At 55.0% G+C, this 20,375-nt stretch overlaps 2 protein-coding genes across 9 annotated transcripts in view; one reads left to right on the forward strand and one right to left on the reverse strand.

Annotated features, from left to right (window-relative positions):
• PPIP5K1 (diphosphoinositol pentakisphosphate kinase 1) overlaps positions 1-14,618 on the forward strand; it is a 28,699-nt gene extending 14,081 nt beyond the window's left edge. For 4 of the 7 annotated variants that reach the window (XM_035130845.2, XM_035130847.2, XM_035130846.2 and 1 more), the window contains 10 exons: positions 701-808; positions 921-1,037; positions 1,840-2,004; positions 2,303-2,390; positions 4,065-4,187; positions 5,634-5,696; positions 7,401-7,589; positions 10,873-11,016; positions 11,610-11,720; positions 12,276-14,618. In XM_035130845.2, coding sequence (XP_034986736.2) covers positions 701-808; positions 921-1,037; positions 1,840-2,004; positions 2,303-2,390; positions 4,065-4,187; positions 5,634-5,696; positions 7,401-7,589; positions 10,873-11,016; positions 11,610-11,720; positions 12,276-12,817 — 1,650 coding nt within the window. In that variant the 3' untranslated portion in view covers positions 12,818-14,618. The remainder of the gene's footprint in view (positions 1-700; positions 809-920; positions 1,038-1,839; positions 2,005-2,302; positions 2,391-4,064; positions 4,188-5,633; positions 5,697-7,400; positions 7,590-10,872; positions 11,017-11,609; positions 11,721-12,275) is intronic. The other 3 variants (XM_035130849.2, XM_035130850.2, XM_035130851.2) reach the window with 3 other exon arrangements.
• A 1,175-nt stretch (positions 14,619-15,793) lies between these two features.
• MAP1A (microtubule associated protein 1A) overlaps positions 15,794-20,375 on the reverse strand; it is a 36,020-nt gene continuing 31,438 nt past the window's right edge. For both annotated transcript variants that reach the window (XM_035130840.2, XM_035130842.2), the window contains 2 exons: positions 18,983-19,215; positions 15,794-18,470 (listed from right to left, as the gene is read on the reverse strand). In XM_035130840.2, coding sequence (XP_034986731.2) covers positions 18,315-18,470; positions 18,983-19,215 — 389 coding nt within the window. In that variant the 3' untranslated portion in view covers positions 15,794-18,314. The remainder of the gene's footprint in view (positions 18,471-18,982; positions 19,216-20,375) is intronic.

Genomic DNA, 20,375 nt, shown 5'->3' on the forward strand with positions numbered 1-20,375 from the left:
GGTCAGGGATCATGGGAGTTGTAGTTCCAAAACATATGGAGAGCCAGGGTTGCCTGTGCCTTGGTCTGGAGGGTGGGCCTGAACTGTCCTCCAAACACCGGGAGGGAGCACAGCCTGTTCCTCTGAGCCATCCTTGGAAGACTTGCTCAGTAGTTCACCTCCCTGGTTTGACCCAATATTCATTGAATATCATTTATAGACGTGCTTTTCAGGTGAACCTCACAAAGCAGTTTACATAGAAATACTTAACCAGTCAGCCTCCATTAAGACTTTATAATGGGAAGGCCAGGGCCAGCTACCAAGGGAAGAGAGCACCTTCTGCCATCAGGGCAAGGGTGTCTTTGGGCAGCTCAGGGAGGAAGTTATTGGAGGAAGAGGCTACTCCATGGACAGTGTGTGTGTTGGTGAGTCAAGCCACTTGCTTCTGCTAGACGGTCACCTGGATTTTGGCATGTTGTGAGAATTGGTTGCAGCTGGTTCATCTGAAAGGGTCCACAGCACAGTGGGTTTTTGGGCCAATGCTAGGAAGAAAAGCTGTGGGCTGCGAAGTCTGTCTTGTGCTGAACCCCTTCAGGAGGGTTTATGCGAAATTCACTGGGGGGGGGGGAGTGCTAGATCCCTTCCAGGTCCCTTCAAGGCTGAGCCTGCCCCTTCCAGGCCCTTTAATCCTGCCTGCCCTGGTCCTCCTCTTGCCTTTCAGGAATCGAAAGACCCTCAGTGGCAGAGGGCCATGGACTACCTCAGCGCCATCTCGGAGCTGAACTACATGACGCAGATTGTCATCATGCTCTACGAGGACAACAACAAGGTGAGGGGGCAGAGGAGGAGGAAGCTGGTGGGGTGGGGTGGGGTGGGGGGAAGCCGAGTGGCCAAGCCACTGAGACTTCTTCTCCAGCAGAGCCTCACTGCTCTCTTGGCAGGACCCTTCCTCCGACGAGAGGTTCCACGTGGAGCTGCACTTCAGCCCAGGGGTGAAGGGCTGTGAGGAGGACGGCAGCGCCCCGGCAGGCTCTGGTTTCCGCCCGGCTTCCGCAGAGGTGAGTCCGCGGCCTCTGAGGCTGCTGGGAACAAAGCCGCTTGTAAGGGAGCTGGTCTGACCGGTCCCCGTTGCTCCCAGACGGTCCTGGAATGGCCGTCTGCTGGGAAGGTGGGATGAAGGGCAGCTCCGACCTGATCTGGCGCAGATGCTGAGAGATCCCTTCCAACTACCAGAGGAGGGAGAGAGAGGGTGGACGCTGCCTCTCTGGGGTGTGTGTCTCGCTTCGCCCTGAGGAAAGAGGTTCTGCTACCCATTTTACCTCAGGCTAACGGTGGAGGCATGTCCGAGTGACTGAAGGTGCCTTGTTTGATTTCTGCATTATCACAATGGTAATTTTACTAGAAAGAAAGTCTCTGTCCTCCCTGGCTGACCTCTTTCCTCACAGTGTGGGGCAGGGGGGAGACTTTCCCAGGCCAAGGGCTCCCTTCTCTCCTGGGCCCACATGCCATTAGTGGGTGGGACCAAAACCTAAGCAGAGGGTGCAAATTTCCCCTTTGTACAGTAGGCCCATTTCTGTACACCTTCACACACAGAGTCTGTTCTGGATACAGGCATGTGAGAGGCAGAAACCCTTGTGCAACACAGGGCCAGTCAGCCCTGGGTTGTGGCTTGGGGAGCATGTCAGAGGCCAGAGAAAGGGGCCCAGAGGGCCTCTGCATTCTACCCCAGGCCTGAGGTTCCCACCTCTGCATCACCGCCTCCAGTCTCCTTTTCGCTGCCTAAGGTTTCCCCTCCCTTCCAGTTCTCAGCCCAAGGCAATTCCCCTTACACACCCACCCCCTTGTGCTGCTTTCCTGCAGAAGGAAGCCAAGAAGCCGGAGGAGGGGAGCCTGGAGGAGCTGGCCAAGCCCAAGGCCATTGTGGAGATGGACCAAGCCCAGCACCTCTCCTCTCCGCCCCTGGAACCCATCTACGTCCAGCGGAGATCCCCTCTCATCCGCAACCGCAAGACCGGCTCCATGGAGGTAGAGTAGAGGGGCTAGACAGGCTGTGTGTGTGTGTGTGTGTGTGTGTGTGTGTGTGTGTGTGAGTGTGGGGAGAGATGCCTGCCACCCTTGTGGGTTTGCCTGAATCTAGAGGGAGGATCCCCAGATGTCGTGGCCTAGAAGGAGGGGAAGTGTTTTTTCCCTCCTCCAAGAGCTGCTTCCTCCTCTGCCCCAGAATCACTTTCTGTCTCCCAGTTTTTCCCTTGCTGCTGCTGCTGCTGCCCCCAGCCAAGGTGCCAGAGGCCTCCGGAGCCACCTGAGTGCTTGTTTTCCACAGGTGCTGTCTGAATCTTCCTCCAAGGCGGGTGGCTATCGCCTCTTCTCCTACTCGCGGCATTCCTCAGAAGTGAAGCAGAGCGGGTTAGGTAGGAACTTCTTCTCTGTGTTCTCTCTCTCTCTCTGTTGACAATCCTGATGGGTCAGTGGGTGGGACTTCCTGCCTGGGATTTTGTATGTTTTTTCTCCCAGCCGGATAGGATCTGAGGCTGTCTCTGTAAAGTGCCCCCCTCCCCCTGAGCCTGGGTTGCCTGCCTGAGGCCCTGTGCTCCCTTCCCTTCTCTAGCTGGCCTTTTCTCCTGTGGTGCTGCTCTGGGATCTCACAGACATTTTGAGAGTCCAGGCAAGGAATGTCTCAGGTAGGTAGGTAGGCAGGCAGTTTCTGACAGGCCTTAAGTCAGTAGGAGGGACAGGGAGTCTTGGTCTGAGGGCTGAACGTGGTTTTTCTTTTTTAAAAAACACTTTGAGATTTCGGGGGTGGGGGGGCAGAAACACATAAATGGATTTTTACCAGCCTTTCTTGGGTGAAGAAGCAATGGCAGGGGCCACCCTGTGCCCTCCAGCTTTGGCAGGCTGTTTCCCTTTCCAAACCAAACAAACCTGGCACATCGGAATGGCCCCCTCCCCGCAAAATGAAAGGAGGTGTATTCATGTAATGAATGAATATTAAATCTTAACGGAAGAACAATAATAGCCCATGTCTCATTGAAAAAGCCCTGGCGGTGGAGAATCCCACCCCCCAAGACACGAGTTGTCTTCAAAATGTCTCGTGTGTGTGCAATCACTCAAGAAAAGAAGGCAGGTTCTGATTTAGAGCCCTTTTTCTGAGCCGGGGGGCAGATTCGGAGGCTTCCTCACAGGCCCTTCCTTCCCAAAAGAAGGTCACTGGCCAGGGGACCCCTTTCCATCTCCCCAGAGCCAAAGACAGAGGGGGGAGGAAGGAGCTTCTCCAAGGGCAAGATTGGAGGGTGCGTTTTGTGTGTGTGTTTTGTGCCGACTGTTTGAATCCGGGCACTGATCCAGCACCCAGGCCTGCTTAGCTGCACCTCGTGCTCTCGAGGCTGTTATTCCCCTTATGTAACAGGCTGCTTGCTAAATCACCTGCACTCTTGGCCTGGAGTCTAAATTGGGGGCGGGGGACACTTTGCACCTGTCTTTAGCCTGCTCTTCCTGGCTTTGCTGGCGGGGGAACATGGCGTGTGGTCCAATCACAGTGCTTGCCTGAGCCAGTAAAAGCCCACCCACCCCACTCCGCACCCAAACCTGTGTTGTGATGCTCCCTCTTGCACCTGCACCTGCCCTTGCTCTGAGGCACAGGGCTCTCTGCCTGGGTGGTGAAGATCAGCCTCTTCCTCTGTCCCTCGGGCTTGGGAGTGTTTTGGTTTGGTCCTGGGCTTGTGGGCTGGACCACAGACCATTGCTTCTGGCCACGGCATGTGAGCTTAGAGAAGACGGTGAGGCTTTGAGAAGCTGGAGCAGGCTGGCTGTTCCCTGGGCCACAGAGGTCTGCCCCTGCTCCTCTGTTTTGTGTTGCCCTTCAGGGCAGATTTAGGAGCTGCAGACCCCTTTTCTGCTTCTTCCTTTGCCACTTCCTTTTTGGGGGGGGCAATTGGGTGCTGCGGCGCCTTCTTGGCCCTCTTCCTGCAAGGGCTGCTCTGCTGCTTTCTGCCCCACTAACCTGGGTTGCCTGAGCTGCATGTGGAGTGGGGTGTGTGTGTTCGTATGCACACGTGTGATACTAACACCCTGCTGGACCTTTTCAGGGTCGCAGTGCACGGGTCTCTTCAGCACCACGGTCCTGGGGGGCTCCTCCAGTGCCCCCAACCTCCAGGATTATGCCCGCAGCCACGGAAAGAAGTTCGCCTCCAGCTTTCTATACAAAGATGGTAGGTGCACCCTCTGCAGAGACATCCTGAGGCTTGGGGCTGGGCGCTCAGCGGTTGGCGGGGAGGCTACAGGGAAGCTTGGGGGCTGAGCACTCCGAGGAACCCCTTGCCCTCATGGGACCTGGGAGAGCAGGGCTGTGAGGAGGTGTCTCCTCATCCTGAGGGCCCCTTGCCTGGAGCTGCCTGGTCTCACCAACACCACAGGTCCTCATAAGGAAGGAGAAGCAGACATAGTCACGGCATCCATTAGCAGGGTGGTTGGAGAGCAGGTTTGAAGCTTTCAGGGATCAGCCTCACTAGTGCAGTGCTCCTTCCCCATCGCAGAGCAGGATGGGAGTTGCCTGGCATTGAAGAGAAGCCGCAGGTGTCAGGGGTTGTTATGGGCGGCAGTGTGGGGCGGGGCGAGCAGCTGGGTTGGTTTTTCAGGTGAAGCAGGACAGGAGATGAGGTTGCCGCTCTGCAAGTCTCTGCCAAACAGCCTGCAGGGATGATTCTCCTCCTCCTCAGTGGCATTTACTGGGTCTCTCTTGGGGTTTATTCCTCTGGCAGCTGCCTCCAGCCTTCAGGCATACACAAGGTTGTTATAAAGTCCTGGCAGGGTTTTCACACCAAATAACACCTTCCCTGTTTGAGAGGGGCTTGCTTTCTGCCCCTTGCAGCGGAAAATCCTTCTCGGCTCCAGCCCTGTTGTGACCAGCCTGTCCTGCAAACTGGGATTGGAGCATGGCTCTCAAATAGTTGGCGAGCTGCTCAAGAACTTTCCGAGCCTCTTCTGGCACCTTCTGGTCCTCTCGGGGTCTTTTTGGCTTCTTGCATTTGCTTGGTTGTTGAAAGAGAGAGATTCCGCAGCGGTTGCTGAGGCCTGGGTTGGCGAGGCAGAGGAAGGGGAAGCCTGTTTTTGTAGGCTGTTAAGGTTGACCTCTTGGGGGCTGCTCCTAGCGCCATGCTGGGGTGATTCCCCACAGGGTTGTGTGGTGGGAGCTTTCTCTTCTTTCCCAACCAGAAGCTTAGGGATGTCAGTAACACTGCCTGACCCAGCTCGGGGATATTGGCAGGTGAAGGAGCTGGGCTGAAGCTGGTCCTTGGCCAGTAGAGTGTTGTGGTGAGGGGGAGTGTTCCTGCACCCTTTATTGTGGCTCTGGACAGGGATGTTGAAGAAGCAGGAGCTGCTCCCCTCCTCCTCTGCCCTTCCCTCCCATGGGACCCATCTCTGGGGAGTGCTTGCCTTTGGTCTCCTGTTGCGCCGCTGTCCTGTGGTGCCCATTGCCCCTCTGTGTGTGTGTGTCAAACCGTCCCTTGTGCATGTTGCTCCTCCCAGCAACCTCCTGGGGGGGCAGTCTAGTGTGGGGTGAGGCCCCTTCCTGCAGTGGGCCTGTGCTTCCAGCAGGGGGCGCCTCAAGCAGATGGGCGCCTAACTGACGCGATGCTCTCATCTTGTTTCCTCAGAGCTCTTGTCTATGCCAGCTGTAAAGCGGTTTTCTGTGTCATTTGCAAAGCATCCAACTAACGGTACGTTTGCTTCTTAATTTGACGCCCCTGCCCGCCCCTCCTGCTCCCTCCACCCTTCCTATGTCTACCATCCCCGCGTGCATGAGTGGGCAGCTGTGTCTTGCTGTGCTGTCCCCCCCTCCTGCCACTAACCACCCTCTTGGCTCTCCCTTCTGTGTTCTCACGGGGACGGGGTGGGAGCAGAGGGACCCCTCAACACACAAACACTCAGCAGCAGCAGGGAGGGCAAGAGGCTGGAGTGACCTGATGAGAGAGAGCCTATAGGGGTACCAGCTCCTCCCCCCTCGCTGTGACCCAGAGTGGGGAGAGAACCTTTCCCAGTTCCCCCCTCTCCTTAGGCCGCTTGCCTTCCTTCCTGCCTGCCCTCCACTTCTCCCACCCCCAGGCAACAGGTCTTGCTGGGCAGTGTGAGTTCAGAGGAGGGGAGGTGCCTCTCTCTTCTCATGGGGGTATTTGTCTCTTCCGGGGTGTCTGGCTCTTGCCCGACTGGCTTGGAGGTTTCTGGTGGGTGGAAATTGGGGTGGAGGAAGCTGCTCACAACCCCTTGGGGAAGGTTTTCTTCCAGAGTAAAACATCCTAATTGCATTAGAGAGATTTCCAAGTCTTTTTGTTTCCGGAAAAGACAGGTTCCTTCTGTTTCTGCTTGCTAAAGTAGAGGGCTGCAAACTCTTTCTAAGCCTCAATCATCTCCCTTTCCTTTGTGCTTATTGTCACTTTCTTCTTTGCTTCCCTCTCCTGTTGTTTGCCAACTAGCAAAAAGTCTTGCTTAGAGCACTGGAGGGACCGGTTGGAAGACAGGGCTGGTTGTAAACTCCGAGCCTCATATTTGGCGCTTCTGTATTTCTACAATTTATTCATTTAACAATTGGGCTTTTCAGTTTTCTAGGAGTTAAAAGCAGAGTTGAGGAATATCCCTGCCTCCCCTGTGGCTGGCTGCCAGTGGAGGGGCACCCCCACATTTTGCTCAGTGGAGTCCTTTGCAGCCCATGTGAGGTTTGGGAATGAGCGTTGGAGGGACTCTGAGGAGGGGCAGCCCAGAGCCGCTGGGAGGTGGGGGGGGGAGGAGCAAGACTCAAAGGCTGTAGGCCAGGCACCCCCAAACTGCGGCCCTCCAGATGTTTTGACCTACAACTCCCATGATCCCTAGCTAACAGGACCATTGGTCAGGGATGATGGGAATTGTAGTCCAAAACATCTGGAGGGCCGAAGTTTGGGGGTGCCTGCTGTAGGTTTACATGCTCCCTCCTTGCATGCAGAACAGCAGGGCCAACATCTTCTCCTGACTGGCTATTTCTGCCTGTGGGAGGGTTTCTTCCAAATGGGGGAGAGCTGCTCTTGTGCTCGAACCCTGGTTGTGGGCTTCTCTTAGGGACATCTGGTTGGCCACTGTGGGAAGAGGATGCCAGGCCCTCTGGGTTCTTCTGATGATTTTATGGAAACCGAATTGGTGCCGACCAGACAGCGCTTCTGCCAAATGTCTCAAAGGGCCTTCAGGTGCCCAGAAAGTGTTTGCCTTTGTTGTCTCTGAAGTGGGAACAGAGTTTTCTCCATGGCGGGTGGCGCTGGCAGCTGTCCTCCCTCCCCATGCTCTTCCGTGGTCCAGGCTGGGCTCCCCCCCTCCCCCTGCCCTTCCCCCCTCTGTTGCCTTGGCTGTGGCTCTGCTGTGCCCCTCCCCCACTCACCCTTTGTGGCCCCTCCCCCCAGATGAGCTGGAAGGCCCCTGCGCGGCAGGGCGGCTGCTGCTGCGCCACTTTTCCTCTGACTTTGCCGCCAGCCAGCCCGCCTCCCTCCTGGATGCCGCCCTGGCACATCACCTCCGCCAGTGCTCCTACCACTTCCGCCTCTTCCGGGACTGGCTGGTCTCTGGCCGGGGGGACCTGGAGAGCCTTGACGGTACGGCATGGCGCTGCATGGTGCCTTGGGGGCCTCCTTGGCTGGGCCCTCCTCGCCCAGGGGGTCCCTGTGGCTCTGCCTCTTCAGGGGCTGCTTCCCTCCCTCCCCTGCCCAGCTGCCCTTTGCCTGGAGGAGGCCAGCCAGGAAACCTCTCCTCTTGTCCTGCTGATTCTTTCTCGGGTGGCTTCCCTGCTCCTCTTCAATGGGCTAGAGCAATGTTAAAACACAACATTAAAAAAAACCAGCTAAATTCCTGGCTACCTAGAAAGGCTGTGAGCCCTGGTGGGACTCGCTTGTCCCCTGCCCCCCCCCCCCGATGGAAGCCGGGCGACTGAGGAAGGGATGCCCCTGCTGCTGCTACTGCTGCTGTTGCTGCTGCCGCTGCCGCTTCTTTGCATGAGGTTTGGTTTGGCTTCTGGGAGCCCCCCCCCCCCGGCCCTGGGCATCATCTCCCCAGCCAGCCCAGGCTGCTCTGCACCTGGTGCCAAAGCCCTTGCAGAGTATGCATGTGTGGGTGTGGGAATTGTGCTGCATGGGCAAAGCAGCTTCCTGCCCCCACAACCTGCCAAGGGGGAGCAGTGTGGGACTTGAAGGATGGAGGGCTCTTGGAGGGCCCTTCCTCTTTCCCACCCAGGCACACAGGCCCAGCCACTCCCTGCATGGCTCTGAGCACTGGGCTGGGCTTTCTTTTTCCAGGAGGCCAAAGCCTGATTTTATGGGCAAAGCTGCCCAGGTGGCTCTTGACCAGGAACCTGCAGGTGGGGGAGCTTGGCAGCTGCCTGCAAGATGTCTGGCTTGTACTGCTTGGGTCATTGCAGCCCAACAACGCCCAGGAATGGCCTTCTTCCTTCTGTCTGCCCCTGCGTGATGGCCAGGCTGGTTTGGGTTCCACTATCAGGGCAGCTCAGCAGGAAAGAGGACCAGGCCTCCCCTCCCTTTGGCCTGCGTCTTCCGGGTGGGAGTTTCTCTTCCACTGCCACCGCTCCCTTCCCTGGGAGAGGAGGCTCGCTTGCAGGCTCCTTTCACAACCCTGCCTTATTTGCAGCACAAGTCCCTGCAGTTTAAAAGCCAGCAGCTCTTTTGGACTGGTGCAAAGCGCCCCCTGAGTGGTGCTCAGCATCCAAGAGAGGAACAGTTTCAGGTTTGTGTATAATTTGCACAGTGGTTTCCTAAGAGTTTCTCGGGTCAGAAATGCAGGTTTTGCAGCTTCAGAAAATTGGCTCAGCTCTCCTTAAGACGGTCGAATGTTGGTTTGTGATACCAGAATTGGTTAGCGGATGTTCCGCTGGTTTGACTGACATGAGGCACTGGAGTCCAGGCTTCCTTGCCTGATGCAGCCCTTTCCCTTCCACGCAGACCCACTGGAGTATTGCTGAGCATTCTGCAGCATCCTTTCCTCAGGTGCTGCAGTGGCAAAAGCCACCTCCTGGATGGGGGACCTAAACAGCCTGCAGGTGGGAGGCAGCTCCTGAGCAGCTATTTGCAGACTGTATAGCCATGAGGGCCTTGACTCCAGAGCTCAGTGCATGGTGGGGCTGGCTGACTGACAAGGGGCAGGGCGGGGGGCTCTGGACCCCCAACTCCAGAGAGGCCTCTGCCCAGGCCCAGTGTTAGAAACTGAGATATGAAAGCTAGGAGCTAAATGGCACCTTAAACCTAGGTTAAGGGCACCATAATGGAGTGTCTAGGACTAGGTGCATTTTTTAATAACAAGAATGCAAAGCTGAAAATGAATGAATTGCAGCTAAAATATTATGTTCATTTTTCATATGGTCTAGTCCAGGCATGTCCAACAGGTAGATCGTGATCTACCGGTAGATCACTGGACGTCTGTGGTAGATCACCGGTAGATCAGTGGCTCCCCCCAAAGAAGCTAGAAAACTTTGGCTGCCCTAAAAAAAAGTTCAACATCTTTGCCCTGCACCCCTAAAATGACCTGAACCACAAAAAACAGGGCTTTCCTTCCAAATAAAAAAGCTCAACATCGCTTTCTTCCCTAAAGAAGCTCAACAACAAAACAGGGCTTTCCTTCTTAAAAAAAAAAGCTCAACAACTTTGACCTGAACCCCAAAAAGGAGGGTAGATCACTTCGTTTTTAACTCTGTGAGTAGATCGCTGTCTCTTGGAAGTTGGCCACCCCTGGTCTAGTCCTTCCCCTGCCCACCCCACTAATATTCTTAAGAGGGTCTCTTCTCTAGTTTTCAGAGAGTAACTGGAAGTGGGGAGGCAGAAAAAGCTCCTCCTTTCCTTCCACTCTGCAGTTTTAATCTGCACTCTTGGGCACAGTACTGCACCCAGAGCTCAGAAACTGCTCGTGCTGATGAAATTCCCTGTCACAAAATGCGCCTAGAACAATTGGAGTTTTGAACACTGTTCAGGCCCAACCCCTCTGCCCTTCTTATCCTTTCCTGGCCAAGCTTTCCTCCCAGCCCAGCTTGGAGCAGGCTCTGTGTGGGGCGCAGGCTGCATAGAAACCACAGGTCCTCTAGGGTGGGGGTGGGGGTGATACTGGAAAGGCAGCAAGGAACCAAGTGTGTTCATCTGCTGTGTGGGGAACAAAGTGGTGACCTGCTCTAAAATTTTCAGAAATGCTGTATAAGAAAAGAATAAGCAAACTGCTGTTGATGGGACATTTCAGAAACAGAGTGGTGGGGGCTGGGGCTTCATACTTCCCTTCCATGGGAACCAAGAGGCAGGAAGCTGAGGTCGGACAGTATATCCCTAACCCTAACGCTCTCCCTCTCCCAACTGCTGGAATAGCTCCAGGGTTAGAAATGCCAGTTCACCCAGCAGGGGTAACACAGAACTGGAGACTGAGCACAGAGGATGGCTGCCCAAAGGTTGGGGAGGCTGGGGCTGCCATCACCAGGACCAGTTACGGTGCACCACTAGAGTCCCTGGGCAAACTGGTTTCGAAGTTTGTCGCATCACTCTAACAGCCCCCTAGGCAAGTTGAGAAGGGCCTTGGGGGGGGATCTGTTCAGGGCTCTAGGTGCCAAGGAAGGGCTTTCCCTTCCCCAGGGACAGGGAGGAGCGGCAGCCAGGCAGCGGGAAGGTGGGCTAGGAGAGCTCCAGGTTTTCTTCCCAGCCCCTGCGTGCTTTTGCTTCTGAGATGCTGGGCTGGGTCTGGCCTGCTCTTTGGTGTGTTTTGGGGGCTCCATGCCTGTGGCTCGAGGGGGACATTGGAGCTTATTTTGGGAGTCTGGTGGGGAGGCAGCTGCCACTGAGTTTTCTCCTCTGCAGAGGTCCTTGACGCTGGGTGGGGGGTCTGCTCTGCCTGCAGGCTTTGAAGGCTGCTCCATGGTGCCCAGCATCTACCCCTTGGAGACCCTGCACAACTCGCTCTCCCTGCGCCAGGTCAACAGCTTCCTGACGGCCGTCTCCAGGAGCTGCAGCACCAGCACTCCCCACCCAGGAGCTGCTCCAGGTACCATCAGAGGCAGGCAGGTTGGGTGCTGCGCTGGGGTCCCGGGTGGCCACCCCCTCAAACTGAGCCCCCTCCTGCCTTAGGGCTTCCTGCAGGGCATGTTTTCCAAACCCATGTTTTCCAAAGCAGCTTTGCCCAGCTGTGTAGAAGCAACACATTTCACTGCACACAGAAATAGAGCACCCTTTTTCTGGGGTGCCACCACCAAAGGGGCACCCCCATCTTGGCACGGAGACCCTTTGGTGTCTTGGTATTGCAGCTGCATGAGCTAAGGAGCTGCAGGATATAGGAGAGAAGCCCTTAATCAGCAAAGGAAAGCTTGAGAGTGAAGAAGACATATTTACTGAGAAGTATGTGATAGATGAGCAGAATTTGGCTAAAATAGGTGAAGTGTGGGGCTGGCCTGGGCTGGGGGAACACCTGGGGGCTTTGACAGAAATGCCTTCCTGGTCACCAGGAAACCCTCAGGCCCCTCAAAGGTTAGCCTGAGCAAGGGGCATCTTTGACTCCAAGGTGGGGGTGGGCAGAAGGGTTGGTGCCTAGAAGCAGGCCCTTGCCAGGGGACTCAGAGTGTTTCCTCCTCTGTCCTGCAGTGCTCTTGGAGTCCCTGATGGAGAGCCAGGGGCCAGGCGAGGACTTGACGCCGCAGCAGATTCTCTCCTCTTCTCTGCCTCTGCGCCCCCGCTCAGACAAGCCCCCCTGGTGTAAGTAGGCACGGGGGCTGGGAGGGAGGAGCAGTTTGATGGAATAGACTCGGAGGAACAGAGGGGAAGGCTGCCCGAGGGGACATTGCAGGCCTTTGGGGTGGGCTTTGTGCCAGCAGGAGGAATCCCAGCCAATGGGAACAGGAGGAGCGGGGGTTAGGGGTGGCAGCAGCAGCTAGGTAGACTGGGCTGGTTGCAAGGTTGCCAGGGGCCCTGAGCCCAGACCTTCCTGGCGCTTGGAGTTGGGCAGAGCAGCACTTCTCTGGTGGGAGGGGTCAAGGCCAGTAAATCTAACCTTTGGGCTGCACAGGATTGGACCCTCACCCTAACTTTGCTTGGGGCAATATGCACCCCCACCCCACCCGGGTTGTCTGGCTACTATTAGACACGGCCCTGGGATCCTCCTGGCATTCTTCAGCGTGGGACAGATGCCAGGCCCTGTGCCCAAAGCAGTGACAGTGCCAAGGAAGGGGTTTGCAAGGAGCTTGAGGGGGGGGGAGCATTCTTAGCACCTCACCCCCACCCTGTAACCACCTTGTTCTGATTCCCTTGCAGACAGCAGCGGCCCCTCCAGCACCGTCTCCAGTGCAGGCCCTTCATCGCCCACCTCCTCTGTGGAGAGCTGCCCCCGCTTCAGCTTCGTCTCTCAGACCAGCAAGGAGCGGCTGGCAGGGCCCATGGAGGGGAGCCAGCCGGGCAACAACGGAGCCTTCAGGGAGAAAGGAGAAGAGCAGAGCCTTCCCAGGGAAGCCTCAGCGCAGGAGGAGAAGGAGGAGACAGAGCCTGGCAGGCAGGCAGCCACAGCCTTACTGCAGAAGGGACTTGAGGGAGGGGAGGAGGCTGTCTCACCCCAGGAGGAAGAGGAGGTGGCGGCTGTGGTGGCAGGGGAAGAGAGTGAGCAGCTGCCCGGAGCACTGGAGCTGCTGGAAGTCGGGAGCAGCAGAGGTGCAAGGGAAGGGCAGGCAAGCGAAGGACGGAGGGAGCTGGACCTGCCAGAGGAGGAGGAAGAGGAGGCGGCAGCGGAAACTGGTTCAGGAGAGGCCACCTGGGAGGAGGCCCTGCTCAACCCATTCCTCCCAGTTGGGGAAAGCACTTAGGCAGGAGAGGCCTGCTGTCAACTGAGGCTGGCCAAGTGGGAACCTTTCTTGCCCCTCCAGGAGGCTGCCTGCCTGAGCCAGGGCTCCGTCTTGCTCGGAGTCCACCTGGCGGGGATGGGCTCTGTACCGGCAGAGGTGCAGGGTGGGGCCGTCCCCACTTCTGGGACATGAGCCTCACTGGCCCAGCCAGGATGGTTTTCTTTCTCCAAAGTGTCTGGCTGCAGCTGCGCAGAGAGGGGAGAAACTTGAAGAGACATTCCCCCCCCCCCAGTGGTGTCCCCCTGGCAGTCTGAATGCGAGAACTGAAGAGGTCTTCCTTGCTGGCGGCAGCGGTGGGGGTGGGAGGCTCTCGGTGGGGGGGGAGGTCCTCCAATCCTGCTGGCCATTGCCAGGGTACAAAGCTGCTTTGGAAAATCAGGTTTTCTTAGAAACACGTGGATGAGATGCCAAATGGTGTACAGTACAGAGTAAATATTTAATATATTATTCGTGCTGGCAGGTGGAGGGGGCTGCTGGGGGTCCCCACTCCCCTACCCCCGCTCCATGCCCAGGCGTGTGTCGTCCGTGGTTCAGATGTGTCTGTGTTTCTCTTGCGAGGGATTGTACAGCCGTCCCCTGGAGTCCTCCTTGTGCTGCATTTTGTGCGTGGAGTAAAACGCCGACGCTCCCAAGATGGGTGGCTTGTGTGTGTCTCTTTGGAGGGAGCCGCTTTGCCGCTTGGGGGTCTCTTGGTGTGCCTTTGTGCAGGGGCATCTTGGGGGTCCGGGAGGAGGAGGAGGAGGCTGCACAGAACATGGCAAAGCTGGGAAGAATTCATGAAGCACAGCTGTCCTGCACATTGAGAGGCCTTCTTGCTGCACAGTATAGAGGGGATTCCTTAGGCAGAATTAGCAGCTGCACTAGAAAGGACTTAAAATGGACCTGCTGGATCAAGCCAGCGGAAGCCCATCTAGTCCAGCGTCTTGTTCTCACAGTACCCAACCAAGTGCCCCAGTGGAAAGCTTGCAAGCAGGACCGGAGCACTAGAGCACTGTTTCCTCCTGCCGTTTCCAGCAAGGGCTATATAACTGCTAAGAGAAGCTGCAGGAAATCAGAGACACAAAGGGAGGGTGTCTGAAAACCCTTTGAGGTCTGTTCGTGTGAGAAGGAAGCAGTCCTTCCTGAGGCAGGGGCATTTTGCTCAAAGAGGAGGACAGCTTGGCCACCATCGCAACATCTGTTCTGGGTGGTTGGTGGAACATGTTTTTGAAGTGAAAATTACCAAGCATCAAATAGAACAAGGGGAGCCAACACGCTCCCTTACAGATGTTTTTGGACGCCAACTCCCTTTGGCTCCATGTAGCCTGCCTGACGCATCTGGGATGTTGGGAGTTCTTCCAGTTGAACAACATGGGGGGGCACTAAATTAACTACCCCAATACAGATGAACAAATCTGGCCTTGCTAGACTTTTGGAGTTCTTTTGAGTGTGTCAACAAACACGTGGATCCTGCATACTTTTATTTTCAGTAAGATTTTAACAGACGCTTGCCAAAGGCTCCTGAGCAAATTTATTAGCCTTGGGGTGAGAGGACAGCTCTTCTTTATAGGTCAGGAACTGGTTAAACAACACAAAGCGGAGAGTAGGAATAAACCAGCAATTCTCAGAGGGGAGGGATTCTCTCCTCCCCCAACTCCTACAAGGCAAGGTCCTGCAATGGTGCTGGTGCTTTTTCACTTCTCCCTCAAGGATCTGGAGGTTGGAATGAGCAGCCACCTTAGATGCCGTTTTGGTGTGGGGTTGTGTGTGTGTGTGTGTGTGTGTGTGTGTGTGTGTGTGTGTGTGTGTAAAAACCAAACTATATTGTGCAGCACCCTAAATGGTTCTCTCCAGGTTTGGTGAATGGGCAAGAAAATGGCAAATGCTGCCCAATGTAAATGTAAATTGATTTGCAAAGAACAGAACAAAAACTATGCATGCTGCCGTGGTTATCAAGGAAATACATATGGAATACTGTGTGCAGTTCTGATCCACCCTACCGAGTTGAAACACCTTCATGCAGGGAAGGACAAATACTGGTGCCTCTTTAGTTTGGAGGGGGAAGGCAATTAGTGGGGGGCAGAATTACAGAGGCTTTCACAGTGTGGAGAGAGTTTTTTCTACCTCTCGCATAATTTTAGAACTGGTGACTGCCCAATGAAATGGACTGGACTAGATTCAGGATAGGTGAGAGGAAAAAATTGTGCATAGTCTGTTGTGATGGGGATACAGAATTTCACAGCTTCAGAAGTGGGATTCAACAACCACAGTTGCAGGAGGCAGCTCTTTCCCTCGCCTTGAGGGTCTCCCAACTGTCTGGCCTGTGTTGGTGGTCCAGCTAGAAGGTTGCTCTGCTCTTGCACTCTTTGTTGGTGTTCCATATCTACAAGGGAAACCAGTTGTTTTCTAGGGTGCCATTCTCTTCTGGATTATTTTGCTCTGGACTAGGTGATCCTTGGGTACCTTCCGACTCTTAAGATTCTATGATTCTATGGCTCATGAGGAACATTACACAAACAGAGGCCAAATCCTTGTCCCTGTGCTGTAAACAACAATCCTGAGCAGTTTTCTGGAAATGCCGTTTTGAACAAAAGGTATGTGGGCAACGAAACAGGTTGTTCTGTTCATTCCCCACCAAGCAAAAAGGAGGCTGCCCTCCCCTGACCCCTTTAGGCCTCTGCTGTGTGGGGTGAGGAAAGCAGCAGGAGCAAGGCCCAGGCAGGCAGACAGCTGCTCTGAAATGCTCCCAGAGGGGCTTTGAGGGAGCAGAGCAGCCCTTCTCCTTCCCTTGACCTATGGAGCTCAGTGCCATTGGGCCGGGGAGGCACTGGGTCATGGATGCTGGCGGAGAAGCAGAAGCCCAGCTCCAAAAGGCTGGAAGAGACTCGGCAGTGGGTGGAGGACCAGGGCTGGGCACTTTGCCAGTGCATCAGTCGGTGGAAGCAGGACAGGAGCCCCTTCTGAGTCGCAGTTAATGTGGCTTTATTGGTTAGTGCAGGCCCCTCCATTTACAATCATTAGAATTACAGAGAGTTGCACACAGAAATGCGAGGGGAGGGGGGAGAGGAATCTGAGGAACTTGGATTGTACATAATATGGAGGAGAGGAGGATGGCGGGGGGAGCACTGGGCTCTGTTTATACAACATTCAGTAGCAACGGGAGCTGGCCTAGAAGTCCTTCTCGCCGCCGCTGCCTTTGAGAAAGGTCCCCATGAGCATGACGCAGCAGAGGAGGAATTGCGTGCTGGGGCTCCCATGCAGGAACAAGCAGAAGCAGGAGCTCAATGTCTTTCTCGTCATTTCTTTCCTGGGCTCCCCAACGGTCCCTCTGGGTGGGTGGTGGTGGGATTGCTAATGGAGCTCAGTTGGGGTGCATTATAAACAGCAGTTTTTACAAGGTTTGCCGTAGAACGTGAAGAAGGGAGATGCTGAAGTCAGCTTCAAAACTACAAATTTTGGGGAAGGACTTGAGCTGGTTGGGTGGGGAAATTGGAGTGGTGGAGAGCAGATCATTGAGTAACCATGGAGCGGGGAGGGATGTGGGGGAATATATTCCCCTGTAGTACTTTCTCCTCTGACGGAGCAGTGGGTCTAAATCCCACTGGCCCCTGCTTCAAGTTTTAAGATAGACACATTCATAGGTGGGTTAGTGCAGCAGCTTGTCTGTCCAGGCCCAGGGACCCACCACCTCTGCTGCTGGGCCTGAGCATACATGGCTTGTAGGCACTGGTCACTGGCTGCTGCCTCATCACAAGCCATGAGGGCAAGTCAAAGACCCAAACTGCAATGGATAAGCTCAACAGGAAAGCAACAATTGGGCTTGCTGGGCCCCTTCCTGCAGGGCAGCGAGCTGGAGCATGGAACTGAGCCCCTGGAGGCTGCAGAACCAAATGCCAGGGGGAAGGCAGGGGGGCAGGGGCTTGTCTTATCATCTGTCAAGCTTACTGCATTTAGAAATGTGATGTTTACCCTGTGCCCTGAAACCCAGAAGCCTTCAGTGTGGTGATGGCAGCTCACAGTAAAAATATTTTAAACACACACACACACACACACACACACACACACACACACACACACACACACACACAAAATAGCATACACAGTTCCAATAAAAGGTCAGTTCCAATTACAACCCAAAGAAACCCAAAATAAATATATAGACAGTGACCAGAAAAATAGTTCCTATGGGATTCTCCCCAGCTCCACTTTTTCTTTTTCTTTTTGCCAGTCTGATGGCAGGAACAATTTAGACCAGCTAAGAGGGCTGAGCACATTCTTTCCCAGACCAAAAGCCACACCCAAAGACTCTGTAAGGCTTTTTCAGAGCTTGCCCAAAGCTTCACACCCATGATTTGTGACTTCCCAAGTGTGCTCTCTGCACCCTCCCTCCCCGTGGCTACAATGTGCTGGGCCATCAGCCCTGGCTTTGCCAACAGCACAGAGGACGAAAACGGGGGCCCTCACTGTGGCTGCTGACAGCTTGAAGGGCCTTTAATGCTATCTGCAATAGCTGCGAGGAGAATGGCAGTGCATGCGGGGAGCTGGAGGAAGAGCCTGCAAACACCCCCTTCACTTGGTTTGGCCCTCAGTTCTAGCAAACGGGAGGAAAGGATGTCCTTGTATGTGCAGCAGGTGCCAGCTCCATCCCCAGAGGGATCCAGTCCCCACCCACCTACCCCAATTTCACCCCTTCTAGCCACTGTTTTTCTCACAGGGAAAATACTGGGACTTGATAAACATGATCCTCGTCCGAAGGGCAGAGTCACTTGGCAAGGGCCAACTTCACCTCTGGCACTGCTGAAGATGCAGTATTTGGCATTTTCTAACTGCAGAGCTTAAGGGCTTCTCTGCAATGTACTCCTTGGTGCGCCAGGCTGGATTCTTTTTTTCAGCACAGCTTTGGCAGAGTGTTGAGGGGCAAGCAAGCCGATTTCCACTTTTCTGTGTCATCACCCCCTTCTCTCCTCCTCCTCCCAGCTCAGTTCTCACTTCACACCTGAGAGGCTGAGGAATGGTGTCTCTCTTTCTCTTCCTGCTCTCGTCCTCCTTTTTACTGGTCTCTTGTGCTGCTTCCATCTGAAGTTACCCCATGGGCTAAGTCGGACAAAGTTCTGGGGGTCTGGCCCTGCAGAAGAGCCCTCAGGCAAGGAAGTGGGGAGGGAGGGGGCAGCGCTTTCGCAAGCAGCATCAAAGCAGCTGAATTATTCTACAGCAATGACGGAGGCAGCAAAATAAATGTGGAAAAGTGAAGCAGCTCCCAAGAGGGTCCCTCCACTCCACGCACATCCAGGCATGCTGGACACGTCCTGGGCATGGTGGCAAACAAGAGCCATGTGCAGGCAGCATGTGCCCAGCAAATCCAGACCACATTTGGGACAGGAAGGAGACTTGCGCTGTAAGTAGATGGATCTCCCAGTGCTGCATGGTGGGGGGTGGGGTGGATGGACGGATGAAATGCACTGCTGCAGCCAGGGAGGCCTCAGAACTCGATCTTGCATGCAGGAAAGGACTCATCCTGCATCACCACTGTGCTGCTGCTGGCCAGGACCATGATGCTTAACTCCTGTTGCTTCTCGTGGGTTTGTTGGTACCATTCCCGGGTCACTTCCGTGTCGTGTGTTGGGATGAGAGTCACCTAAGGAAGCACAAGAGACAGGCTGGGAAGGGGTTTCCTGGGTGCTCTGGCCAATCACAGCAGGGCCAGGAAACCTCTAGCTAATAGAGGATCCCTTGCAGAGGCAGAAGGAGGTTTGCTGCAGGGTTGGGTCAAAGGAGCAGGCTGGAGCTAATTTTTTCAGCAGCTAAGGCAGATCTGGTGGAGGTGAGTGGGCCTCCCTTTTTGGACTTGGCTCAGAATTATTCTAGGCAAAGGAGAGGTGGCTGGGTGGGCCAATGGAGACAATACCTTCCTAGCCAGATGAGACCAAGCAGTAGCTGAGCACTGGCTTGCCTGGCGGGCATAGGGCCAGGACTGACTTAGGCAGTTTCCTTTAAAGTGAAGAGTTCTTGTTGCACTGAGACGTCATACTTTGCAGAGAAATAAAGCTCTCCATGAGTCATGCTCTGCTGTAGCTCTTAGGCATGCTTGCAAACTATTGCCCTCTCCTCCCCCCACTGGCTCCACAGAGAAGCCAGCCCAGCACATACCTGCAGGTTCTCCCCCCACTGGGCCTTCCCTTCTAGGAGGGCGTCCAACACTGCGCGACTGGGCTCCCCGCTGCCTGGGTCGTTGCCGCTCATGACGTAGTAGGAGGCCCGGACCCTCTTGAAGAATTCCTGGTCTGTGTTCTTCCCACTGCAGTGATTAGGGATGTAAGCCATGTCCACATAGATGGGGGGCCCAGGGGGCACAGAGGAGCTGCTTTTGGGGTTGCTGGAGACTTAGGGAGAGAGAAGAGGGAGGGGATGTTAAACCAGCTGGTGGCAACTGGGCATGGTGATTACTAGCCCATCAGCTCCTGATGAAAATGCCCCAACTAGGGATCTCTCACATAGCATCATTCTTAACATTTCTTCACATCCCACAACTGCCCCACTTCAACTCCTCTCCTTAGAATGGAAAAGTCAAGGAACCAGGAGAAGCTAAGAGAAAAGCAAACTGGAATTCACTGGGAGAAGCTGATCACGCAATAGCGGCCAAATTGTTGCCCTCCAGATGCCATTGGACTACAGCTCTCACTGTCCTTGACCTTTGTCAGTGTGACTGGGGCCCAACAACAGCCTGAGGGCATGACTATGCAATCCCCCCTATGCAATCACAGCCCACTTTGCCCAGTTCTGCAAAGAGGTGTTCTACTGGGAGCCCAAGGACCACCTTCCACTTCCAGCATAGCACCTCCTGCTGGTGGAGGAAAGGATCAGCTTCCGACTCATTGGGGCAAGTGCAGGGGCCTCCCTCTCCCCTCCACACAAACAAGCCTAGCCCTGCCTTCTAGGGTTCTCTGGGATTCTATCCTTCGTCCAATGCATTTATAGAAAGGCAGACTATTATAGGGCCCAAGACAGAGCTCCGCAGTCTGAATTATTGCCTACCGGTAAGAAGAACCCTGTAGCAGCAGTAGGGTCAGGCCAGAGGAAGTTCATCACAGTCCAGCACTCTCTTCTCCCCTTGGCCCCAAAGGGAAGAAGCCTCCAAGCAGAACATGAGCACAGCAGCAGGACTTTCCCTGCTTGCAGTTTGCAGCAGCTGGGTCTCAAGAACCTATCACCTCTGACAGTAGAAGACTCACCTGGCTGGTGATCCCTTTGTATCTCTGCCTGAGATCCCTCCAGAGAGATTCCCCCGCAAAATAATGTATTTGGTAATCACCACACCAGAGTGCAGAGTTTCAGAACTGGAGACCATGTATTTTCCAGCAGGAAAAGGTAGGCCTGATTTGTCATTCATGCCCAAGATTAAATCCACAGGAAGTGCTTCTGGCAATCTTTGACCCTACACCAGGGAGCAGAAGCAGCACATCCTGGTTCTAGGAAAGTCTCCCAGACTTTGGGCAGAAGACAAATGGCTGGACAACCAGAGGTGAGAGCACAGACGCCCCCA

The sequence above is a fragment of the Zootoca vivipara genome, chromosome 14, assembly GCF_963506605.1.
Source record: "Zootoca vivipara chromosome 14, rZooViv1.1, whole genome shotgun sequence".
Classification (NCBI taxonomy): Eukaryota; Metazoa; Chordata; class Lepidosauria; order Squamata; family Lacertidae; genus Zootoca; species Zootoca vivipara.